The sequence below is a fragment of the Euleptes europaea genome, chromosome 11, assembly GCF_029931775.1.
Source record: "Euleptes europaea isolate rEulEur1 chromosome 11, rEulEur1.hap1, whole genome shotgun sequence".
Lineage (NCBI taxonomy): Eukaryota > Metazoa > Chordata > Lepidosauria > Squamata > Sphaerodactylidae > Euleptes > Euleptes europaea.
The window spans coordinates 74,045,637-74,069,516 of record NC_079322.1 but is presented as its reverse complement, the minus strand read 5'-3'; the positions used below and the strand labels follow the sequence as shown (position 1 = coordinate 74,069,516).

The 23,880-nt window shown below is 43.2% G+C and overlaps 1 protein-coding gene across 2 annotated transcripts in view; it reads left to right on the top strand.

Moving 5' to 3' along the window:
• The window catches only part of CTDSPL (CTD small phosphatase like), a 70,864-nt gene that overhangs the window by 32,901 nt on the left and 14,083 nt on the right, over positions 1 to 23,880 (top strand). Inside the window, exons 3-5 of one of the 2 annotated variants that reach the window (XM_056857499.1) lie at positions 14,702 to 14,856; positions 19,005 to 19,037; positions 21,794 to 21,895. In XM_056857499.1, coding sequence (XP_056713477.1) covers positions 14,702 to 14,856; positions 19,005 to 19,037; positions 21,794 to 21,895 — 290 coding nt within the window. The remainder of the gene's footprint in view (positions 1 to 14,701; positions 14,857 to 19,004; positions 19,038 to 21,793; positions 21,896 to 23,880) is intronic. The other variant, XM_056857501.1, reaches the window with a different exon arrangement.

The following is a 23,880-nucleotide window of genomic DNA, read 5'->3' as shown; positions in this document are numbered from 1 at the left end:
TACTGGACTCTCCTCTCCTATGAAGCCTCATTTGGAAGGGAGGGGGCTTGCATTCTCCTTCCCCCCTTTTTTTTGCATACAAACATGACTTCCGTTGCATGGTATAGTAGTTAAGAGCGGTGGTTTGGAGTGGTGGCCTCTAATTTGGCGAACCGGGTTTGATTCCCCACTCCTCCACATGAGCGGCAGAGGCTAATCTGGTGAGCTGGGTTTGTTTCTCCGCTCCTACACATGAAGCCAGCTGGGTGATCTTGGGCTAGTCACAGCTCTCTCAGCCCGACCTATCTCACAGGGTGTCTGTTGTGGGGAGGGGAAGGCAATTGTAAGCTCGTTTGATTCTTCCTTGAGTGGTAGAGAAAGTCGACAGATAAAAACCAACTCCTCTTCTCCTCCTCCTCCTCATATTCAGGATATGGCTTGCATTTAAACGTATCCATACTCTCTAGCTTTTGCTTGTTCCACTTATATTTTTACATTTTTACTTACTGTTGACTCTCTGCCGTTTATTAAGCCTTATGTTTTTCCTTCCATTTTGCATTTTTTTTGCTTAAGGAACTTGATGTGCAGTTAATCAGTTATTTCCTTCCTGTTTAATAATATCGTCAGACATCTGTATTTCAGCTACCCCAAGTTGCTGTGGTTGTAATTTTGGAATTTTCCTTTCCAACCTCTGTGGGGTGTGTGTGTCTGTATGAGATTGTAAGCCTTTTAGAGAAGGTCCTGTCTTCGGCATATTCCCTATTTTTGTTAGTAGGTACGATAAAACTCTTTATTGAATTTACCCTTTCATGTTCAATTGTCTTTAATATGGCCTAAATGAAGCATAAAGACAGCTGCCCTAAGCCTTCTGATCTGAGAATTATTCTTGAAACATGTATAGTAAGAATTTCAGAAATTATGCAGATCCTGCTACCCTCCTTGATAATGTTTCATTCAATCTGTCAAGCTAAATCCAAGTGCCAGTTTTTGGTTATTAAAATATCATCCCAGTGTTTAAAGCATTTAATTAGGTGCTGGAACTGTTTAAATTTGAAAATCTAGGGCAACCTGTCAAGTCTCAATATTGGCATTGTAGAAATGGACTTTGTGTATAATCCACTGAATGAGCTGGATGGAGGAAATTTAGATGGTCACGGGTTTGTTTTACTGCATTCCAGATTAAGGTATCCTTGAACTGGGATGGCTGAAAATGATTTATTATGGCAGGAAAGTGTCTTGTTACAGTCCCAGTGCTGGGTTGATTGATGGGATGGATGGGCCTTGGAATTCTTAACTGTACTCCCTGAAAACCAAACAGAATTGAATAGTTAGACTTGCATTCTCTGCATATTTGGAAATCCGTCTCTGATTGCAGACTACCTTTGGTATCTTAAATCTGTACTTCAGTTCTCTTATAGCATTCTCTACTACTTTACATTCTGTTCTTCTGTAGTCTTACACCATTCTCTAAAATACCAGCATTCCTATACATGTGAGGCAGCAGTTCTTAGACTGTGGTTCTAGAAACCTAGGGGCTTCTCCGAAGAGTTATAAGGGTTCCTCACTGAGTAGACTGGTAGTGGTTGTAGGTACATTTCCTAAAATGACATTTGTTTGCCAGTGTGCTGAGAGAATTGGACGCACTGTTGGTTCATATAGGGAGCCAGTGTCGTTGTTAACAGCGGTGGTTTGGAGCGGTGGACTCTGATCTGGAGAACCGGGTTTGATTCCCCACTTCTCCACATGAGCGGTGGACGCTAATCTGGTAAACTGGATTTGTTTCCCCACTCCTACACATGAACCCAGCTTGGTGACCTTGGGCTAGTCACGCTCTCTCAGTCCCACCTACCTCACAGGGTGTCTGTTGTGAGGAGGGGAAGGGAAGGTGATTGTAGAGCAGTGGATGTTTCTAGAAGAATAACAGTGAAATGTGGACTGGCTGGCCTCCTGTCCCCTTCCCCTCTCCTCCCCTTTCCCCCTCCCTTCTCTATTTTCTTGCCCTTCTTTCCTTTCTTGTTCCCTTCTCCATCCCCTTTGTCGTTGCCTGCCAGTTTTGGGCTTGTGGGCCCAGGGATGGTACTGGCCTTCTGTTTCTATCTTGGCCAGCCTCCTTTGTGAGGCATTTAATCATGGAAGTCATTGTTGAGTTGAGCTGGGTGCCATCCATATTAAGTACGGTAGATTAAAGTTTGAAATTTTCTATTCAGTGTTTTAATATAGGTGTATTTTAGGAATTATTGTATCTGTTGTGTTAGAGGCCGCCCTGAGCCTAGCAGTCCCAGGGAGGGTGGGGTATAAATTAAATAAATAAATGTAAATGGGGCATTTCCATTACCCATCATGGACTGCGATGGCTTAAGGCAGAATTAATAAGTAGTCCCTTGATAGCCTACTTCCTAGGGTTGCCGAGTCCCTCTTCACCACCGGCAGGAGGCTTTTGGGGTGGAGCCTGAGGAGGGTGAAGTTTGGGGAGGAGAGGGACTTCAGTGTCATAGAGTCCAATTGCCAAAGCAGCCATTTTCTCCAGGGGAACTGATCCCTATTGGCTGGAGATCAGTTGTAATAGCACGAGATCTCCAGCTAGTACCTGGAGGCTGGCAACCCTACTACTTACCCTACAAATTCATGAGCACTCAGCATAAGCTCATTTAAGACACACACCCCTCCTTAATTCCAGGGAAATCAGTTCTAAGATGGTTAATATTGGGAGGGAATATTCTCCATACCCCTAAAGTACTTCAGGCTGTCTCCTAGTCTCCTTACTTCTCCCCATAAAACCAATCTCGTGTATGCAGGTGCACATAGAGTTGATGGGGCATGGGGGGTGGAATAGGAGGATCTGTGGGGTTTTATGTTGGTTTTTGCTTTGTTAAATGTTGTGTGATTCCCTGCTTGGTCGAACATTATAGCACTTGTAATATAGCTTGTCCGTTGTCCAATTTGGATATACCTATCCTAAAACCAATTTTATATGTAACAGGAAATCACATTAACTTTAATGCAATTTAATTTTAGAAAGTCATAGTATCATACAGGAGCGGGAACAGCACATATCTCATATGTCGTGCTTGAATAAAAGGGTAATGGTGTTTGATATTGCAGCATAGGGGTTGTTCAGAAATGCACAGGCGAGGATTCAAAGGACTATTTAAGGTGTACCCAAGGGCTTTGAGATTGTCTTGGGAGGTTCCAACTTTCTTTTGTATTTTGAGTGGCCACATCACTGTCTTCTGTGCACGTCTTCTTGGTTTGAAAGCAGGGTCAGGGCTGATCATGCCAAGTCCAAACCTTTCTCAAGAGCATGGGATTGGTTGCACGATTATTTAAGTAATGCCCTACTAATGTGATCAACTACATACAGTGCTTGTATGTCATGTTTCATAGGTGCTGTTTCACTGTTGGTATGAGCTTTACTTTAATGATACCGCTAAATCAGCCTAAAGGCCATGAGCTAGATTGCAATGAAATCCCCTGAGATCAAATTAATCATTTATTTTCTATCCATCATTGCCCTGGAATTTTTTTTTTTTTTTGCAACTAATAAGGTTACAGTAGGATCTAGCCCCGTTGCGCAGAGTGGTAAGCTGCAGTACTGCAGTCAAAAGCCCTTCTCACGACCTGAGTTCGATCCCGACGGAAGTCGGTTTCAGGTAGCCAGCTGAAAGTTGACTCAGCCTTCCATCCTTCCGAGGTTGGTAAAATGAGTACCCAGCTTGCTGGGGATAAAGTGTAGATGGCTGGGGAAAGCAATGGCAAACCACCCCGTAAACACAGTCTGCCTAGTAAACTTCGGGATGTGATGTCACCCCACGGTAATGGCCCGGTGCTTGCACCAGGATCTGACCCAGCGAGCAAAAATTTCAATTTGTCACCGATAGGTGCATCAGTAACTCTTTACTGATGGGGAAATAAATTTCTTCCTTGTACGTGAGAATAGGCAACATTCTAAAAGACGGTGCTCCAATTTATCTATCTGCCCCGATTTACAAAGGCATATCCTATCAGAGTAAGGCCTAATGTTTTGAGCAGCGTTGTTGTTTAGTGGCAAGGGGGGGGGTGTCTGTCATTGCATTTACATTATTACTACTACTACTACTACTACTACTACTACACAATCGTTGTTTTTAGGATTGTAACATAAAATTTTTAAGCAGGCAGTGGTTTGTCCTGCATGTCACGTTTTTGTTGCACCTCGTTGCCTGTTAAATTTCATGCCATTTTGGAATTTGCATAATGAGGGGGGGGAAACCATTGCTCTAATATGTCTATGCAGCTTTTGGGGGGATTTACATAGTCTTGAAAGGCTTAGATGATCACGTCTGTGTTTATTTACAACCAGCCATTCCATGTAGATAATTTCTGTTCGTATACACACTATAAAATCAGAGCACCATTCCTTCGTTTTAGATCAAGCGTTTGGTTGTCCTGCCTGGATTTTTTCCGAGTACATTGGTTTGGAACGGGAGTGTAACAGGAAATACTGCAGAGTCTGTGCATGCATTACATTCCTTTCCCGCCCTGAGAGAGGGGCCAACAAACAAACCTTTCTTCTGGTAAAAAGAGGAGCTGCACAAAGTTCAGCAGCAGATGCAGCCACAGAATCCAAACATCCTTTTCTGCCGACGAAAAGAATTCAGCCTGCTATGTTTAAATCTGGGGGGAGGGGGGGAAATTAATGTCTTACCTTGTGGGAATTTGTTCGCTATGATCAAGCATCCAGGATATTGTAATAGAAGACAGTGTGTCCAGAATATAAAACAAATCAAATAAAGGAGGTATATGAGTTTTATTGTGCTCAGTTTTCAAATTTGGTGTGTTGGTGGCTGTATGGAATGCAGTTATCATATTTATATATTAAAAACAGTTTTGCCAGTTAAGGGTTTATGGCCTTGAGTGTATTTTGAATGTATTCTGTATGGGGTTATTGTTTTTTTGGCAGAGTATCCTGTTGTGCCTACATGGGGTACTTGCTTGAATATAAAATGGCTGTGAAGTTTAAGTTACATGATTTGCCTTTGAGGATTAAAGGAGTTAAGTCTACCTTCCTACAGAGCTGGCCTAGATCTTTGGCTTTTGTTGAGCATTGCTCAGTTAAGCTAGGTGAAGGCTACAGAATCCAGGCTGGGTTTCCACAGCATGGTGTAGTGGTTAGGAGCGGCGGACTGTAATCTGGTGAACTGGGTTGGTTTCCCCACCCCTACACATGAAGCCAGCTGGGGGACCTTGGGCTAGTCACAGTTCCCTCTGAACTCTCTCAACCCCACCTACCTCAAAAGGTATCTATTGTGGGGAGAGGAAGGGAAGGAGATTGTAAGCCGGTTTGATTCTCTTTAAAAAATATAGGAAGTTGGCATATAAAAACCAACTCTTCTTCTCCTTCTTCTTCTATTGTGTTAATATTCTACTGGCAGCAGCTGAAAATTAATTCAAAGTAAAGGTTTGGACTCTGTGCTGGTTTGGACTTTGGTAGTTTACTTTGACCTTCCCTGCCCTGGTTGGCCAAGGCTAGGTTGATCTCCTCAGATCTCAGAAGTTAAGCAGGGTCGACCTTGGTTATTCCTTGGATGGGAGACCACCAAGGAAGTCTAGGATTGCTATGCAGCGGTGGGCGTTGGCAAATCACTTCTGTTCACCTTGAAAACCCTATGGCAGGGATGTCAAACATACGGCCCAGGGGCCAGATCCGGCCCCTTGAGAGTTCTTATCCAGCTGCAAGGCAGCCACCTCCCCGCAATCCTGATCTGGGCAGGCAAGGCATGGCCTGGCCCAACCAAGTGACATTTATGTCACATCTGGCCCTCGTAACAAATGAGTTCAACACCACTGCCCTGCGGGGTTGTCATAAGTTGACGCTGACTTGATGGCACTTTCTGCCTTTCTGTGAAGAGTGGCTCTTGTGCAGCACTTTGTCAGAGTTCTAGCCTCCATAGTAGCCAAGAATTTTTAAAAAATATTTTATTGACCAGCGCTCAATTTGCAAGACCTGAACAAGGCTGTCAAAGATAGGACCTTTTCAAGGACATTGATTCATAGGGTCACCATGAGTCGGAAGTTACTTGACGGCACTTAACGCGCACACACACACACACACACACACACTTTATTGAAAATTTAACAAAACATATAAACAAATAACATACTCATACATTCCCATGCATACAGTATGTTCAATCTTCCAGGGGCTTCGTTTTAAAATTGGCTTTAAAAGAACAGTCTTTATATATCTGACAAGATACATCCATTGCCGATATTTCCATTACATCCTAACAAAACTATTTATCGCTACAATACTTGTGACAATTCATTTCTCTAGCTTATAAAAATAACCGATTCCTATATTATCTAGTTCTACCATTCCTTTTTTATCTATACTTTATTATTTATCCCCATGTACTACTCCAAACTAATCTATTTCCTGTTGCCATCTAGTCTACTGCATGTATATCGCTATTCTACAAGGCAATAATACAAGCCAAGAGGCAATTGTGTGGGGCAATAGTCTTCTGCAGCCTGTGACAATAGCACTTAATTGTTATCCATCTGGAAGGCTGGAGACATGAGCTTCTGTCCAGATGTTAGAACTTGCTTACCTTCAGGCACATTTGTTCACATTCCCAAATTTGACACTGCAGTAGGCTCCTCAAAAATAATATATACAGTAAGCATCTCACCCTCATAACAGTGGTAAAAGTTCTGTAAAAGTTTTGCAACTGCCCATAGTTCAAGATCTGCTTATGAAAAGGGCTAAGTACTTTCCTCTTTCCAAAGATGAAATGCAATTTTGGATCAAGCAAGACTCTTAAAATGTCTTTCCTGTCAGAGAAGCAATATTTGGAGTGTACTTGATATTCTTTAAAGTACAAACTGAATGGAAAACAGGAGGCGCAGACTCTGTTTCCTAGCTCTTTCAGTTTCTGCTAATCTGATTTATTTAGCCTTGAGAATATATTACATAACGTGCTAAGTGTTTGACAGAAAAGAGGAAACGGAAACAAATTGAACACGATAACAGAACAAAATTGGGCTTTTACACCCTGCCACCATGAACTGGAGTTACATAGCATTTTGCTAGTGGAACTAACAAAATACCGAGTATTTAAGTGGTCATGAAGCAGAATTAAGTGTCTTGATGGAAGTGTCTTGTATTATAGTTCTGATTGCAAATGAAAGGGTTTACTGCAGTCCAGGTGAAAACCAATTGTTTTATTAGCATTAGAGTGATATAAAGTCTTCAGCTGCACTATCTGCACCCAGCAAGCTTCCACGGCACGAGTGGGGATTTGAATCTGGGTTTCATAGGTCTTAGTCCAACACCTAAACCACTACACCACACTGGCTCTCTTGCAGTTGTTTATCCCAAGGAATTAACAATTTTTAGAATGAACATAAGAAAGGCCGTGCTGAATCAGACCAAGGCTCATCAAGTCCAGCAGTCTGTTCACACAGTGGCCAACCAGGGGCCTCTAGGAAGCCCACAAACAAGACGACTGCAGCAGCAGCATCCTGTCTGTGTTCCACAGCACCTAAGATAATAGGCATGCTTCTCTGACTCTGGAGAGAATAGGTATGCATCATGACTAGTATCCATTGTTACTAGTAGCCATGGATAGCCCTCTCCATGAACATGTCCACTCCCCTCTTAAAGCCTTCCAAGTTGGCAGTCATCACCACGTCCTGGGGCAGGGAGTTCCACAATTGAACTATGCGTTGTGTGAAGAAATTCTTCCTTTTATCTGTTTGGAATCTCTCACCCTCCAGCTTCAGCAGATGACCCCGAGTTCTGGTATTATGAAAGAGGGAGAAAAGCTTCTCCCTGCTCACTCTCTCCATACCATGCATAATCTTATAGACTTCTGTCTCCCCTTAACCGCCTTTTTTCATACTAAGCAGCCCTAAGCATTTTAACCGCTCCTCATAGGGCTGTGGCTCTAACCCCCTGATCATTTTGGTTGCTCTTTTCTGCACCTTCTCAAGCTTGGCAGTGGCTTTAGTTCTTAGGAAAGGTTCCAGTCAGCGCCCTGTTCATTTGCAGTTTAACTTCGTTCAGTCACTGTGAGATGGAGAGATCCTTGCGGAATTTGCGTTGAGTGCGAGTCCCAATACACGTTGACATGATTGGCTAAAGTGAGTTTTGGGAGAATTCAAAAACGAAGCGGAAAGGTCCCTGCTTTCGGAAGCCCCGGTACAAGGAATCCTTGCTTGATGTAGCTGTACCTCTTTGTTGGCTTCCTGGTGATTGGGTTTTTTTTTGCGGGGGGTGCTTTTTAGCTGTCAGGGTTCCTGTGGAAGTATTAAATAGGAATGCAAACAATCCCCAAGCATAAACGTGCAGGACTCCAGCATAGTGGGTGGTGGTGAGGTGATTTCCCCTTACTTGTTCGGGATCTAATCTTAGGCTGGGGCTCTAGGAATACTGGCTGGGCGACTCCAAGCTTATCATTAGCACCTCATTATGCTGGGTACTGCTAAGCAGCTATTCCTGTAAGTGCTGCCTGGGAAAGTGTGCCTGCTATGATGTGACTCCACAACCATGAACTCATGAGGTATTTGCTGAGCACTGAGTTTGGAGTGGATTTATGGCAGCATCCTGCACCAGCTGCTCTCATGGCATAATGGAAGCGTTAAGGGGAAAGTTCAGAAAGGTGTTCAGGAAGGAGCTTGTGAGTAATAAGGCAGTGTAGGTGTCACAGCACATTTTCAGTATAGAGCAGTGGTTGTAGGTTGAAGGAAGAGTCCCTTGATCTAAAGCAGTGGGTCCCAAAGTGGGCAGTACCAGCCCCTGGGGGGCGGTGGGATTACCTAGGGTGGCACTAAGAGACAAGAGGGCAGCAGGGGGGAACTAGAGGTGGGCCCCTTCAACTGTGTTGTTCACTAATTTACAGTAGATCAAGCTATGGCACCATGCTGGCAAATTTGGTGGAAACTATCAGAATTCTTTTTTTGCAGACTTTGAAGAGCTGGATCAAGCTCATCAGTTTTGTTGAATACATTTCAACTGAAAAGTTTTAATTTGATTTTGAATAGATGTGCAATTAATTGTTGCTGTTTGGAAATTTTATTGTTATTATCTTCTTTAGTGAGTCATGCAAACCTCTATTTTGAATAATGCTTTTTATAGGATATGGTAGGGGGGCGCTGGGGTTGAGTTTGTGGAACCAAGGGGGTGGTGGCCTGAAAAGTTTGGGAACCACTGGTCTAAAGTAATGTTGGACAATGAAGAAAGCTGACAGGAGGAAAGTAGATACCTTTGAAATGTGGTGTTGGAGGAGAGTGTTACGGATACCGTGGACTGCCAAAAAGACAAATCAGTGGGCTCTGGATCAAATCAAGCCTCAACTGTCCCTAGAAGCTAAAATGACTGAACTGAGACTATCATACTTTGGTCACATTATGAGGAGAATCTCATGAGTTACCGGAAAACACGGTAATGCTAGGAAAAGTCGAAGGCAGCAGGAAAAGAGGAAGACCCAACGTGAGATGGATTGACTCTGTAAAGGAAGCCACGGCCCTCAGTTTGCAAGACCTGAGCGAGGCTATTGACGATAGCCTTGGTCTTCCCATCTGCTGTGCTGGAGTCTGCAGTTATAGGGTTGTTGAAAGGATTACTGAAATAAAGTACATGCCGCAACAAACGCATTACTTGTTATTTGCTTCTACTGTTTTCTTTGTTGTGTTCCTTATCCCTCTGATCAATCATAACTCATCTTGTCATTGACACGACATACCAGCTCTTACTTCCGCATGTAGCTCTTCATTCATTGCTTTACAGTGGACTCCTGTTTTAATACTGGGTTTAAAGAATATGGATAGAATAAAAGACCTGTTGGGGAGTTCCAGAAAAAATGGAAATTATATTATTATTATGCATAATGTAATCTTAGTATTCAATGGTAGATTAGACAACAAGTAGATAACAAGTACACAAAAATAACGAAACGTGGGCGATATAAATGTGGTATTAGAAGCAATAAGTAACAATGCTTTATTCGATCAATTATAAATGTTGTATCTAATCAAGCTTATAATAGTGCTAAGAATGATAGCCAGCTATTTAAATAAACCGGCAGAGCAGAGGCTGAGGTGAAATAAGAAGGTTCAAATATATAAGTTATTAGGCAATACAAAGGGACCAAAATGTCGATTATAAGTGCACTTAGTGTGTTAGGCATTTTTAATTATTTCAGATGTCATTGATGGCAGCCACAAACGGCACATTAGGGAAGGTCTGATCTATTGTATGTATGATTGGTGTATGTATGATTTGTTGTCTGTTTTGCTTTTCTTATGTTAAAATAAAATTATTTAAAAAATAGAATATGGATAAAGTAGTTTGTCATTGGGACTTATAACTGCAGTACCTGCGCATACACACGAAACATACTTGACATTGTGCCTCTCCCTCTGCCTGGGTAACCACTGTGAAATATTTGGTGTTCCTTCCTGTATGTGTTGATGCAAAGCCATATGAATTTGAATCCAGGTTAGTTCCCCTGGGTTAGTCACAAGGTTCCCGTACTCTAATTGGCTTTTATTTAAAATCCTGTAAATATGTTTGGAAGAAATGTTGTTTTAGCCATATGGGTAAGTGGGGCTGTAATCAGCTTTAAAACTTGTATCTATCTATCTATCTATCTATCTATCTATCTATCTATCTATCTATCTATCTATCTATCTATCTATCTATCTATCTATCTATCCTTTTGTTTTGTTTTGTTTTGTTTTGTGTTTTTTTGGACTGTATAGTGTATGGAATAATGAGGGGGGGTTTCTCCCATTGTGCTGCTTTTTATTATAACATCAACCTGGGGCCTTGTAAATTAAATTACTGTGAACCTCAATCTTGCAGGCATGTACATAGGATAAGAAAAACAACACTCTGTGCCAGTGCAGACTAAATTAGCATTATGATTGGCACAGAAGTGCAAATCCTTGTGGAGTTTCAGCCTTCTTGTCTGCCTCAAGGCAAAGGTTAATGTGGTGGCTGTATGACAAATCTGGCCCCTTTATGGCCCCTGAAAGAAGCCATGGCTTCTTTCTTCCTGCACTGTATGTCAGTCGCATTGCATTCTCATTGGCTCCTTGATGGCTGTTAGAGAGTGGGGTCTAAGCACATCCATTCTAGCTGTTTGCAGCTGCATCAATAAATATTTATTTAAATCAAATTGGTACAATCGGCATGTTCAGTTTGGAGCTTCTGACGCCAAGGCAAACTGTTAAATGTTACCGCAAATCGGAGTTACCAGGACTATATGGAAGAGTTTCCCATGGTTTAGATACTGCTTTCATGGTTTTTTTTAAAAATGGCTTTTTCTTTAAGACCCCGAACACTACAACAGCCTGTGTTATGTGTACAATGAAAATGCAGTTGCTTGAAGCATAATCTTGTACAGGATGTGATATTGCCTAGATGATAACTGCACCATGAGTAATTTTTAACTGACATTTTCCAGGCTTTCAAAAGCCATGTTTAGTTGACTTGTGACCTGTCTAGAGCAGTGTTCCCCAGAGCATTAACCCTTTCAGCCCATGTGACCCTGGATGTGGACTGTGCTTCTTTCTTCATCCACCTTACCCACTCAGTGAAATGTTGTGGGTATGGAACTGGTAGCCCTTGTCTGATTCTTTCAGTGCCAGAGACAGACTGAGCTTAGGAGGACCGGATTGGCAACCTCTCTCTCCCGCGAGGTCCCTTCATGCAGCTTGCCCCCTCCTGCCCGAGCCGGCTCCCTGCCTCTCCGACTGCCCGTTCCCCTCGCTTCCTGCCTTCCTTCAGCCCCAGGCGGCAAACCAGGCTCCCATTAAGCTGGTAACCTGTGCTTTGGCCTAGCAAAAGGACAAACATAACCACTTGAGCAGTCCATCAGGTTTTTAAAATTTGCCAAGATTATTCTAAACAGAAATTGCTCATTACAACTGGCATCGTGGAGCGAATTTACATAATCCTCAGTTTGTATAATTGGTAGGTTAAGAATGTCTGAACCTACAATTGCTTTACGACGCTCTCAGATACAGATTGTTTTAGTATGTTGTGTAATGTAAAGGGTTGCCATATGTCAAAAAACATATTGCAGAGCTCAAAAAAGTACTGAAGAGGGCAACCCAAATGATTAAGCAAGTTGGAGCACTTTTTTTTAATAGAGAAGGGATACGTAATCTGAAGCTTTTAAGTTTTGAAAAAGACTTGGGGGGACATGATGATGGTTTATAAAATTATGCATGGGGTGGAGAGCATGGGTTAAGAGAACGTTTTCTCCCTTTCCTGTATCAATTGAACTCGGGCACCCTATCAAATTGATGTGCAGTAGAATCAGGCCAGACGAAAGGAATTACTTGTTTACTCAATGGGTAATTTAAATTGTGGAATTCACCACAGTGCACATAGTGATGGCCACTAACGTAAGTGAATACACGTACAATCTGTATAGTTTGTAGTTGTGACAACTCCCCCCCACCGCGGCAGCCATTTTTACAGTGGCCCCCACTACCTATTCTCATAATCCAAATGTTGCTACAGGCTCAGCAAGGTTAGAGACTCCTGATCTAAAGAGGGCATTAGGTGAGCATCAAGGGGTGGCGCATTCCAGAGGCGAGGTGCCAACACAGAAAACGCCCTGTCTGCAGTTGCCACCCACCTTGCCTCTGAAGGTGGGTGCACAGAGAGAGGGCCATATCTCAGTGGCAGAGCATCTGCTTGGCATGCAGAAGGTCCCAGGTTCAATCCCCGGCATCTCCAGTGAAAGGGACTAGGCAGGTAGGTGATGTTGAAAGACCCCTGCCTGAGATCCTGGAGAGCTGCTGCCGGTCTGAGTGGACAATACTGACTTTGATGGACCCAGGGTCTGATTCAGTATAAGGCAGCTTCATGTGTTGATCTAACTCATGATCCATTCTGAAATACTCCCTTTCCCCCCGAGGTAGACAAGAACAGTGTTTGATGGGGGAGTGTAATATAACTGCCTTGGAATTTGCTCTCTGGAAAAGTTGATCACAGGCCTTTAGTGAGTCAGCAAGTTGACTTTGTACATATTCATATCAATCAATGGCATCTGTTACTTTAGAAATAGTAAATCAGTTCCTTTATCTATATTCATCGCTTCCTCCCCATGGACTGTTTCAATCATAAACTGTTTGAGAATATTTAGGAGGTGGATACATCAGGTTGAATCCCCCGGTTGATTTAACCTGGTTTAGCTTCTGTGTGATTCCCTATGACACGTGTTACATCTGTGGCACTGGGAAACCATACCATGGTTGGTTTGTCTGAGTTGGTGTGTACCGAGAGTGTTTGAAATGTTTTAAGAGAACTTTGAGGTACTAGTTTTGGCAGATGTTTTTATGAAATTGTTTTTTGTTTTTGTTTTTAAGAAAACTTTGTCGTGGTCTGTGTTCTTGACTTGGGACAGGTTTGGTCATGGCTTTTTAGCAGGTGGGGTAGCAGACAGAATTGCTTGTCTCTGCCTTCATCATAAACAGGGTCCAAGGAAGTCCTTAGTCGAATATAAAGAGTATGCACCAATTGGAATTTTTGTCTTTGTATAACTGATCCTCATGCCATACCACAAACTGCTTTTAAATTTCTCATTACTGTTGAAGAAAAACTAATTTGAAGCCCTTTCCCTCTAGTCTTAAGGAACTTATTTCTCAGGTTTTTGGAGCCTGGCTGAAATATCGGAACTGCTCACACAAATTACACCTGTGAGCAAACCCATGTCCTGAAATAAATTCTTGATCCCATGCCTCTGAACCTTGAAATCTATGTCTTGGCAAAGAGGGTGCAGAGGTACAAGTGATTCTCATGTTTGTAACTCAGTACTGACAACATATCAATTCGCGTTGTCTGCTGTGACAGGCTGGTGGTTCCTGGTGTCTTTTATCCCCCATGTATGAAATACAAGGTCTATTTCACACTTCTGTTTTTGTTTACCATTATAAAGTAATGTATGGTGTTCATGTGCCTGATGTGATATAGTGCCTAATAGCTTGTATGAGTCCATTTGGCTTAGCAAGTTTAGTGATGTAAAGTCCTTTGGAGGGTACTTCACTGTTACCAAATTTGGTATTGTGGGCAATTTTACAGCTTCCAGGGAAAGGTGCAAAAACCACTCCCTGAGCTAACTTAAGACTAGTCCACTGGCCCACTGGTAAAACCACTAAATATATGCAGAAGTCCTAACTTGTGTTCCATCGGAATAAGTAGAATGTAGATCAGTGGTTCCCAAAGTTGGCAGTACCACCCCCTGGGGGGGCGGTGGGATTACCTAGGGGGGCACTAAGAGGCAAGGGGGCAGCAGGGGGGTGCTAGAGGTGGGCCCCTTCAACTGTGTTTTTGGATAGAATAGGGGGCGCTGGGGTTAACATAAGAACAACATAAGAAAAGCCATGCTGGATAAGACCCAGGCCCATCAAGTCCAGCAGTCTTCACACAGTGGCCAACCAGGTGCCTCTAGGAAGCCCACAAACAAGACAACTGCAGCAGCACCATCCTGCCTGTGTTTCACACCACCTAATATATTCAGCATGCTCCTCTGATCCTGGAGAGAATGGGTACGCATCATGAGTTTGTGGAACCAAGGGAGCGGTGGCCTGAAAGTTTTGGGAACCATTGATGTAGATTGTCAAAGTGTACATTGTGTTGAAGTTATCGGAATACAGGTGTGAAATAACTCGATCGTCAGACTAACGAGCACTCTCACCTAATCCGAACATTGCCTTTTCTTTCCAGTGTCTCAATGTAATCTCAGTTTGAAGAAGCAGAGGAGTCGAAGCATCTTTAGAACTTTCTTCTGCTGCTTCCGGGACTACAATGTCGAGTCACCGTCTCCCAACAGCATCAGCGTCCTTCCTCCATTGGTGGAAGAAAATGGCGGGCTTCAGAAGGTTAGTGTCTTGTTTGTTTCATTTCATTTTGGGGTTGAGAACAGATGCTCCCATTCAAGCTGTGTATGTCTGTTACAGGGGTCCCTAGTCTTTTCTGAGCCTGCGGACACCTTTGGAATTCTGGCACAGCGTGTTGGGTAGAGCCACAAAATGGGTGCCATAAAATGGCCGCAACAGGAGGTGGAGCCAGCCACAAAATGGCTGTCACTGCTTATCTTCAATCACACAGTGAAAATCTTTGTACTCTGTTGCCAAAGCAACATTTCTCACAGCAGCCTATTTGTATGAATGGCTAGCATCGCTTACAGAAGTTAAATGGCCCTTCTCCAAGCCTGTAAAATGTTTGCCAATTCAGAGGCAAGCTGCCAGAAGTCCTGGCCACTGGCCACACACCCCTGGTAATTCTGGTTAAGCAACAATAAACAGATTTGGTGAGCCTCTGATGGAGATCTGCTCAATTTGGGACCAGCCTTGAACTACATGGATAAAAATATGTTCTCATTATAAAAACTGGGAATTAACCATAGCCGCTATATTGGAATAATTTGGAAACGCATCTCATGGATTCCTTATTGGTAAATTAGTACCAATATAATCCCATGGCAGGTGAAAGAGAATTAGCAAACACAGAAGAGATTAACTTTTTCTGTAATTGAGGATAAAATAGACTCAACTGTGTTTAATTAGGATAAAGTCAAATTAAAGTTTAGGGTCATTACTGGAGAAATTTGGATTAAGGGTTCAGAGTAGAGATTAGGACATCTGATACCCAAATCCTCCGAGAGGCCCATGTCGCCCTTGTGCTTTAAGATTCAAGCAGGAAGTCTCTATGTATCCCTCTTCCCCAAGGAAATTTTTTTAAGTACTCTTGAAGTAATTAACACTAATCCTACATAATTAATATTGCTAAAGTAACACTTAGGGCGCAGTCTCCTAGGCTCTGTTGCAGAGTAAATTGCGTTGGTTCATGCCAGCCACATAACTGATAGCCAATTCTGTGCACCTCTTGGAGTAATTCCTTTGCTTTACTTTGCTTTAATGATACTGTTCATATGGCCAATTCGGCCCTGAACAATGTCACACTAAGATCAAAATTTTAAAAGGAACTCTCTCTGGCTCTCTCTCTGGCTCTCTCTCTCTCTTTCCCTATATATGCAGATATCTAGATCAACAATAAGAGATTTAGTATTTTTTTATCTTGATTGACTGAGACAAAAACTTGATAGCTGCCAATGTAGTATTAAAATCTACCCCTGCTAAAAGAACCCTCAACTTTTCCAAATCACAAGCAGAGTCCCAGATATAAGGCTTTATCTTTGTCTGTCTCTCGCTTCATTGAGCAGGTCGCAACTAAACAAGGAATGCTGAAGAGTGTCTATTTGGCCAGAACCACATTCATAGTCTCCCACAATATGGTACCCTATTTAGATGACCTGTTAACTCCCCTGATGGAATGGCTTTTAGCCTGTCCAATATAAATAGTTGTCTGTATCGTGGGATTGTCAGAAAATCAAAATATCCCAGGAGAGATTGTGGCAAGTTTAGACCTAGGTATAGAGGTGAGCATACTGTATGTGCTCTTATTGTAATACTTCCAAAATCCAGTTTTTGCAAGCAGCTCAGGACTGAAGAAAGAGCTGCTGATGACCCGCTATCCTTTAGGTCAGAAAGAGACATTCCTAAAGACTGGATACGACGTTCAACCAGTTTACTCCACGAGGTCTGGTAGGAATCAGTTTGAAGTAATTCCTTTGCACGTACAAGTGGGTTTCCATAGCGGGTTTATAGCCAAGCACCTGCAGTGGTCTGATGAACTAAAGGTGGAAATTATCCAAGAGTCTGCCCTTTTTGTTGTAGATCAGAAATGTTCAGAGACGATCCGTTCCAACAAAGCATCCTCTTCCCATGTGTGAACCTGTGGTAGTCGTGCCAAGACCCATGGCGCAGGCCTCACACTGGAAGGCTCTGCAGTGTATCCAGGACCGTGTTCCTCTGAATTCCCCTCCCTGAAGCAGGGAAATGCAGTTCAGTGGCGTGGCAGCTGCACTTGTGGGTACCAGCCTTCTGTATATTAGAAGAGGAGGAGTTTTATTTATTTATTTATCAAAATTTATAGCCCGCCCTCATTCTCAGTCAAACTGGGCTCAGAGCGGGTAACAACCTCTAAAATCACATAAAACCATAAATCATTGGAAGTTAAAATACAGCATCAAAAACTATAGAACAGGATGGCATTTAAGGACCCAGTAGCCTCCATAAGACCAGATTTCAAGCTGATCAACCACCACAGATAGCAAGAGTGGGGAGGAGGAGATGGGGGGTTGGTCTTTATACCCCGTTTTTCTCTGCCTTTAAGGAGTCTCAAACCGGCTTACAATCTCCTTCCCCTCCCCACAACAGACACCCTGTGCGGTAGGCGGGCCTGAGAGAGCTCTAAGAGAGCTGTGACTAGCCCAAGGTCACCCACAGCAGGCTTTACGTGGAGAAGTAGGGAAACATCTGGTTCACCAGATCAGAGTCCGCTGCTTATGTGGAGGAGTGGGGAATCAAACCCAGTTCTCCAGATCAGAGTCCGCCACTCTTAACCACTACACCACGCTGGCTCTCTTAACCTTTACAGAGTACGTGGGGCAGGCTAGTGGTGGTCTCTTGTTTGATGGAAGTTGTTGCTCTTTGTGGACAAAGTGTGACATGGGTGTAGACCGTTAACTGGTTTCCATGTAACAAAGCTGTCAAACTGGGACATCCCTAAGAAGTCAGTATGGATCATTGTGGAATTTTAGTAAAGCATAAAAGCATGTTTTGCCTTGTGTCTTCTGAGTTGCTTTAAGGATGGCAGGAATAAAGATGGGAAAGCAATTAAGGGAAACTGAAGCGGGTACACTGAGGTTCTGATTTTTTTTCTAGCGGTAGATTCAGTCGCTCCAAAAAATCATCAACTCATTCAAGCTGACACAACTGGGTTTACTTTCATAGGTTGCAGGGGATTAAGATAACTGTTCAAACAAGAATTTGGAGTCGGCAGATGGTTGTTAAATAGATTTTATGACGAGTGAAGGAGCCACAGTTTACTAAAGCTAAGCCTTGGGACAAATGAAGCAGTAGTGGTGATTGAGCTTGTGTAGCTTGTCATTTCCTTCCTTCTGAATAACCACGGCGTTCCACACTGTACCTCTGGAATTAGAGTCACAGGCTGACACAGAGGCTGGCTTGAAGCTCTTGCACCTCTCGTTTGACAAGGTCTAAAAATAGTTTGAATTCTCCAGCGTTCCCATGTCAAACAATACTATAGTGTGATGTGTGTAGGCCCAGTCTACCAGGCGTGACTTTGGACTACTAGACAGACTCAACAATACATTCTAGCTGTATCTGAAGAAGTGAGCCATGGCTCACGAAAGCGCTATACCCTGCCAGAAATGTTGTTAGTCTTTAAGGTGCTACTGGACTCTTGCTTTTTTTCTACTGCTAGTGACAGACTAACATGGCTACCCGTAATGATCTGTCAGCAATACTTGTCTGGTTATTTCCACAATGTATGCTGTTGTTGTTTTTCCCAGGTTGTACTGTAGGCATGTCGAGTTTGCATTTCACTGGGTGTCTGCAGCATTTATTAGGTCATGTACAAAAGGTGATGCTGAGATAATCTTGCAGATGGAACGCTGGCTGGCAGTGTTTTAACAACTGAGAGTGTAATCTTGCACATGTGAGAAGCTAGGGTATTGTTGGGAAATGACTGCATATAAGCCTGCCAATTACTTTGAACGCTAATTTTAATCATTAGACCCAGGGATTTTGTGAACGGCATTTGCTAAGCACCTGTGCGGCGGCAGCGTCTCCCGTTCTCTTTTTCTTTCCTTACATAGCACAGTTGCTTTCAAGCAAATGCCATTGAGAATATAGGCATTACCAGCAAGGGATCAGCCCGCTCATTGTTGTTTCAAAAGCTTTTGTATGGTTTTATGGGACTAACTGATGATTTTAGTTGCCATAGTGCCGAGTCCTCTCTTTGCTTAACCGGTTTCTTATCTTTTTGATTTTCCGTTGGAATGGTTTGAGTACCAAATCTGACAATTGAATCCCTTTTGTGTTCTGTTCTTTCAAAATATATTATTCTTACAGATAACTTTTTTTCTCCCCCCCCCCCACAGGGTGACCAGATGCACGTCATTCCCATTCCAAGTGTAGGTATTTTTTTTAATTTATGCTTGCTGTTTTTTGGTGTTGAGTCTAGAGAATATACTGCCTGCTTGCTGAAAGCTGTTGTTCACTTCTGTTAACCAATAGTTTCCCTTTCTGAAAGATGCAGGGCACGGTTGTGTGGTCGGTCATACCAATAAACCCTATTTACGTGTCCCCTTTGATTGCGTTTTCAGTTGATGTGTCTTAAACCAGTTGCTTAATGACACTACCAACTCTCCAAAAAATGTTGTAGAAATGCAAGCAGCCGCATTTATTTCCCCTGGGGAGAATAAATTTTAAAAAAAAAAACATTTTTAGGCCCCTTTCTACCTTGAGGAACTCAAGATAGTTTGCAATGTAAATAACCGATTATTTTAAAAAAACACATAAAAGACCACAATTTTAAAATCTCAATTTAAAATCTCAATCTCAAAAAGATAAGTGCTGTCAAGTCACTTCCAATTTACGGCGCCCCTATGAATTAACGTTCCCCAAAACATCCTATCATTAACAGCCTTGCTCGGCAGGGTTGCCAGGTCCCTCCGTGCAATCAGCGGGAGGTTTAGGGAGGTAGGGTTTGGGCGGATATCAGCGTCATCTGCATGATGATGTCACCTCCGGTTTGTCAGGGCAGCCCCAACTGGACCGCCGGAGATAAAACTGGCTGAGAGCAGCGCCCCATCCTCCTGTCTTGCTCCAAACAGCTGATTTTGAAAAACAGCTGATTAGCGGCGAGGCTCTGGGAGGACGGGGCACTGCTTGCAGCCTGTTTTACCTTCGTTGCTTCCCTCCTTTGAGTGGCCGTCTGGGGCTGCTTTTTTTCTCCGGCGCCCCAGTTGGACTCATGACATTATCACGCCAGATGGCTCCCCTCCCTTCCCCTGCCTGCTTCCGCTCGCCGACACCCAAGAGTCGGTGGGCAACAGGAACAATGGGCGGTAGATTGCCCACCGTAAGCAGGCAACTGGGAACTCCTATTGCTCGGGTCTTGCAAACTGAGGGCCGTGGTTTCCTTTATTGAGACCAAAAATCTCAGTGAGGACTGTAAATTAATAAAAAACTAAATTAGTCCAATGCCGTCCTAAATAAAAGTGCCAGGCTCATCTTCGTGGGGAGGTTGTTCCATAATCGCGGGGCTGCCTCCCAAAAGGCCCTCTGTCACGTGTCCACCAGATGAGCTTCTTTGGTTGGCAGAACAGTCAGGAGGGCCTCTCCCTGCAATCTTAATTCCTGGGCAGGAACGTATATAGTTTAAAAGACAAGCACGCATAAATATTCATCTTCCTGTTCCTGTATACACCATTTCGGGCCGTGATTAAGGGGATTAATCTGTCATGAACGTGCATACCAAGCTTCATTGCTTTACCTTGAAGTTTATAAGGGAGATCCTATTTCAGATTAATGTAAAATAGTAGTCAGGTGAGAGAAGCCAGGCGCCTCATTTTGTTTGGACAAGTTCTAAATATTGAAATAAATTCTGCCATAATTCAACTAAGTAGCTGATTTTTTTGACAGCTAGTCTGAAGGCGTATAGCTAGGTGAGAGGTCCAACAGAATGGGTCGTGTGTGTGCCCCCCCCTTGTGAAGAAGAGATATGTTCGAGAATTCTTGGTTCCCCAACAGGAAGACATGCTCAGTTAACACTTTGTACTAGGTAGGGTTTGGGTTCCCTAATGGCAAAGCCTGAAATAATGTTTTTCTTGTTTTCTTTTTAATTTTGGTCTTCATACTTTCATTGCTTAGGCTGATAAGCAGCAGGACTTATTTTGTTTGGTATCATTTTTTTCATCTCTTTTTTGCCGTACCCCCCACCATGTGCTCAAATGTACACATTAAAAAAAAACTAACTAAAACTTATTTATTGATCTATTCATTTTTTCGATTTGTATCCCACCCTCTGTCCGAGGCTGGGCTCAGGGCAGCTAACGTCATCAGACAACATACGATATGATAAAACCATAATAATAAACTTAAATTTTTTTTAAAGCCGGTTTCCAATTACTAATCAATTGAATAATTAAAACGAGGGGTGCTCCTCACAAGGGCGTAAGGCCATAGTGGGCCTGGAGGAGCAGTCAAGGCCCCCCAAATGTAAATTGATGACAGCATAGAGGGGGGGCAGCTCTGATGATAAACTGTTGCTGCTCCAACTATAGGCCTTGTGGAATATCTCCGTTTTACAGGCCCTGCGGAAATCTTTAAGGAAATCTTTAAGGTGGTATCTCTGACCACCTCTTTCTGAGATTTGGGGGTTTCTGCAGAAGATCGTTCACCATAGAGAGACTGCATGTGATCGAACAATTTGATGCATGTAGTCACTTAGGAAGCTTCCAGTTTTGTGCTACCTAAACCGCTCGTGGTACAGAGTGGTAAGCTGCAGCACTGCAGTCAAAACTCTGCTCATGACTGTTTGATCCCGATGGAAGTCGCTTTCAGGTAGCCGGCTCAAGGTTGACTCAGCCTTCCATCCTTCCGAGGTCGGTAAAATGAGTACCCAGCTTTCCCGGGGTAAAGTGTAGAAGACTGGCGAAGGCAGTGGCAAACCACCACATTAAAACAGTCTGCCTAGTAAATGTTGTGATGTGACTTCACCCCATGGGTCAGTAATGACCTAGTGCTTGCACAGGGGACTACCTTTACCTAAACTACCCATAGCTAGTTCAAGCATATTTTTCTGTTGCTGTATGTTGCTGATTACTACTGCTGCAGCCCAAGTGGGGAGATGCCTCTCATAGTGTTCCTGTGTTTTCTGTTTAAGCCACCAGCTAAATACCTCCTACCAGAAATGACAATATCAGATTATGGAAAGAAATGTGTAGTCATTGATCTAGACGAAACACTAGTGCACAGTTCATTTAAGGTATGTATACTACTCAGTAAGCTTTGTGATCGGCTGATAAAACTTCCAGAATGTATGTATGGGGTATAATTGTCAAGGGTGGTATAGTATCCTTTGACGGATGTTTTGCCTGCTAAGACCTGGATCTCATACGCATACTAGTTACCTGATAACGGCAACATCAAGTGACGAATTACACATTGTGAATAATCATCACAGAGAACTTCTCAGCTCCCACAAACAGTACTTTTCAATAGAGCCAATTTGTACATTAAGCCGTCGAGTGTTGGATAATTTGATTGATGAAGTGATGGGAATTCAAGGAACGTACATGCATCTGTGAACGGGAAGGTCCAGGGTTTGTGAGGGCTGGCAGCGAGGTCATCTCTAAACCACATGCATAACTCCAAGGAACAACCAAGACAGACCAGGGGTGGGGGACATGAGTGAAAGTACCCATGCATTAAACGACCATGGTGAATTGTCTGACTTCTGTTGGCATTCCTTAAAAACAGATTCACTTGAGCTTTGACTGTGGAATGAAGATGTAGTGGTAAAGCTTGATTTAAAGATGCTCGTGAAAAAATGAGTACAGATAGAAATTCACATCACTGGTTAATGCAGCATAGAATAGATACTTGGGAGTGTGATATCTTGGCTAAGACTCTTTATAGCACTCTTCTTGAAACAGGAATTTCTTCTAAGAAATGTATTTTGTAAGCCACCCTCAGGGAGGTTCCTGGAGAGGCGGCATACATTTGTTAAAAAAATAAATACATGCTACGGCTTTGAGCCACAGATTATCTGTATGATCAACAGCGAAATCTGTGGGGTGGATTGTGAATGATTCTACCCATCCAGAGGATGGAGGAATAAAATGTAATGTAACTTTGGCAGTTCCTGTGAAGACTGAGATGAGGTTTTCCCATAGAGCGGTTTGTGCTTATCTCCTTTGAACTGTTCCTTTATCTAGGCTTTTGTAGGAGGTTGTTTTTTTTTTTATTTAGCACACTTTGTATGATCCAAAACACTGAGTGGTTGTTAGTTTCTAAAACAAAAACCTATGTTAAGCCCTGTGTGTATGGACCCTGTGTGTGGTTTTGACTTCTTGGGTGTTGTGGTTCTGCCATTCAGGGAAGTGTGAGTGTTTTCCAGGGCTGTTCTGCTCAACCTAAAAACAAAACAAAACCCCACCCCAAAATCTACATAGCTGTCATACCATTGCTCTCTAAGGCCTTTTGTTCCATACATACAGAATTAGAATTGTGAGACTTCTGGGAAAAGTCAGTCTTCCTCTTTTCCTATTTAAAAAGAGAACTTCTGGAATTACTGGCCATTTGTTCAGAGCCTTTTGGAAAGGAAGAGCAGCAAGTGTGTTTTGTTCTGGACTGTTTGCTGCTTTGACTGACTTGGGGGCAGAACAACACCATACAAACAAGTCAAAAAATGCATCTTTGCTTATTGGTTTTGCCAAAAAACCTAAATGCCCCAGGAGCAGGTGGTACAGTCTGTATCTCCTCCTGGGAGCATGCTTTGTTTGGGCTACCCTGTTTGAAAAAGTCGCTTCACAGTTAACGAGAGACTCCCATTTTTCTGCAAGATTAATATCAGCCGCAAGCAAATCCTCTCGGAAGTGTCAAGACAACTGGGTGGAGTCACCCTGATGAAGAAGGGCTTCACACATGGCGTGCTGATAGGGTTGCAGCCTTATTCCGAGGAAGGGACCGTCTCCCCCCTGCTAACCCAGGCAGCAGGCTGAAGCCGGCCTTCGACAGCAGCTCTGCTACAGAGGAAGAGGAGCTGTGGCTCGCTCCGTCTAGCGCAGGGGTGTCGAACTCATTTGTTACGAGGGTCTGATATGACATAAATGTAACTTGGTCGGGCCGGGCCATGCCTTGTGAGCCCAGATCAGGAGTGGGGGGGGGTGGCTGCCTCTGCTAGCTCGCAGGCTGGATATGAGCTCCCAGGGGGTTGGATCCAGGTCCCAGGCCATATGTTTGACACCC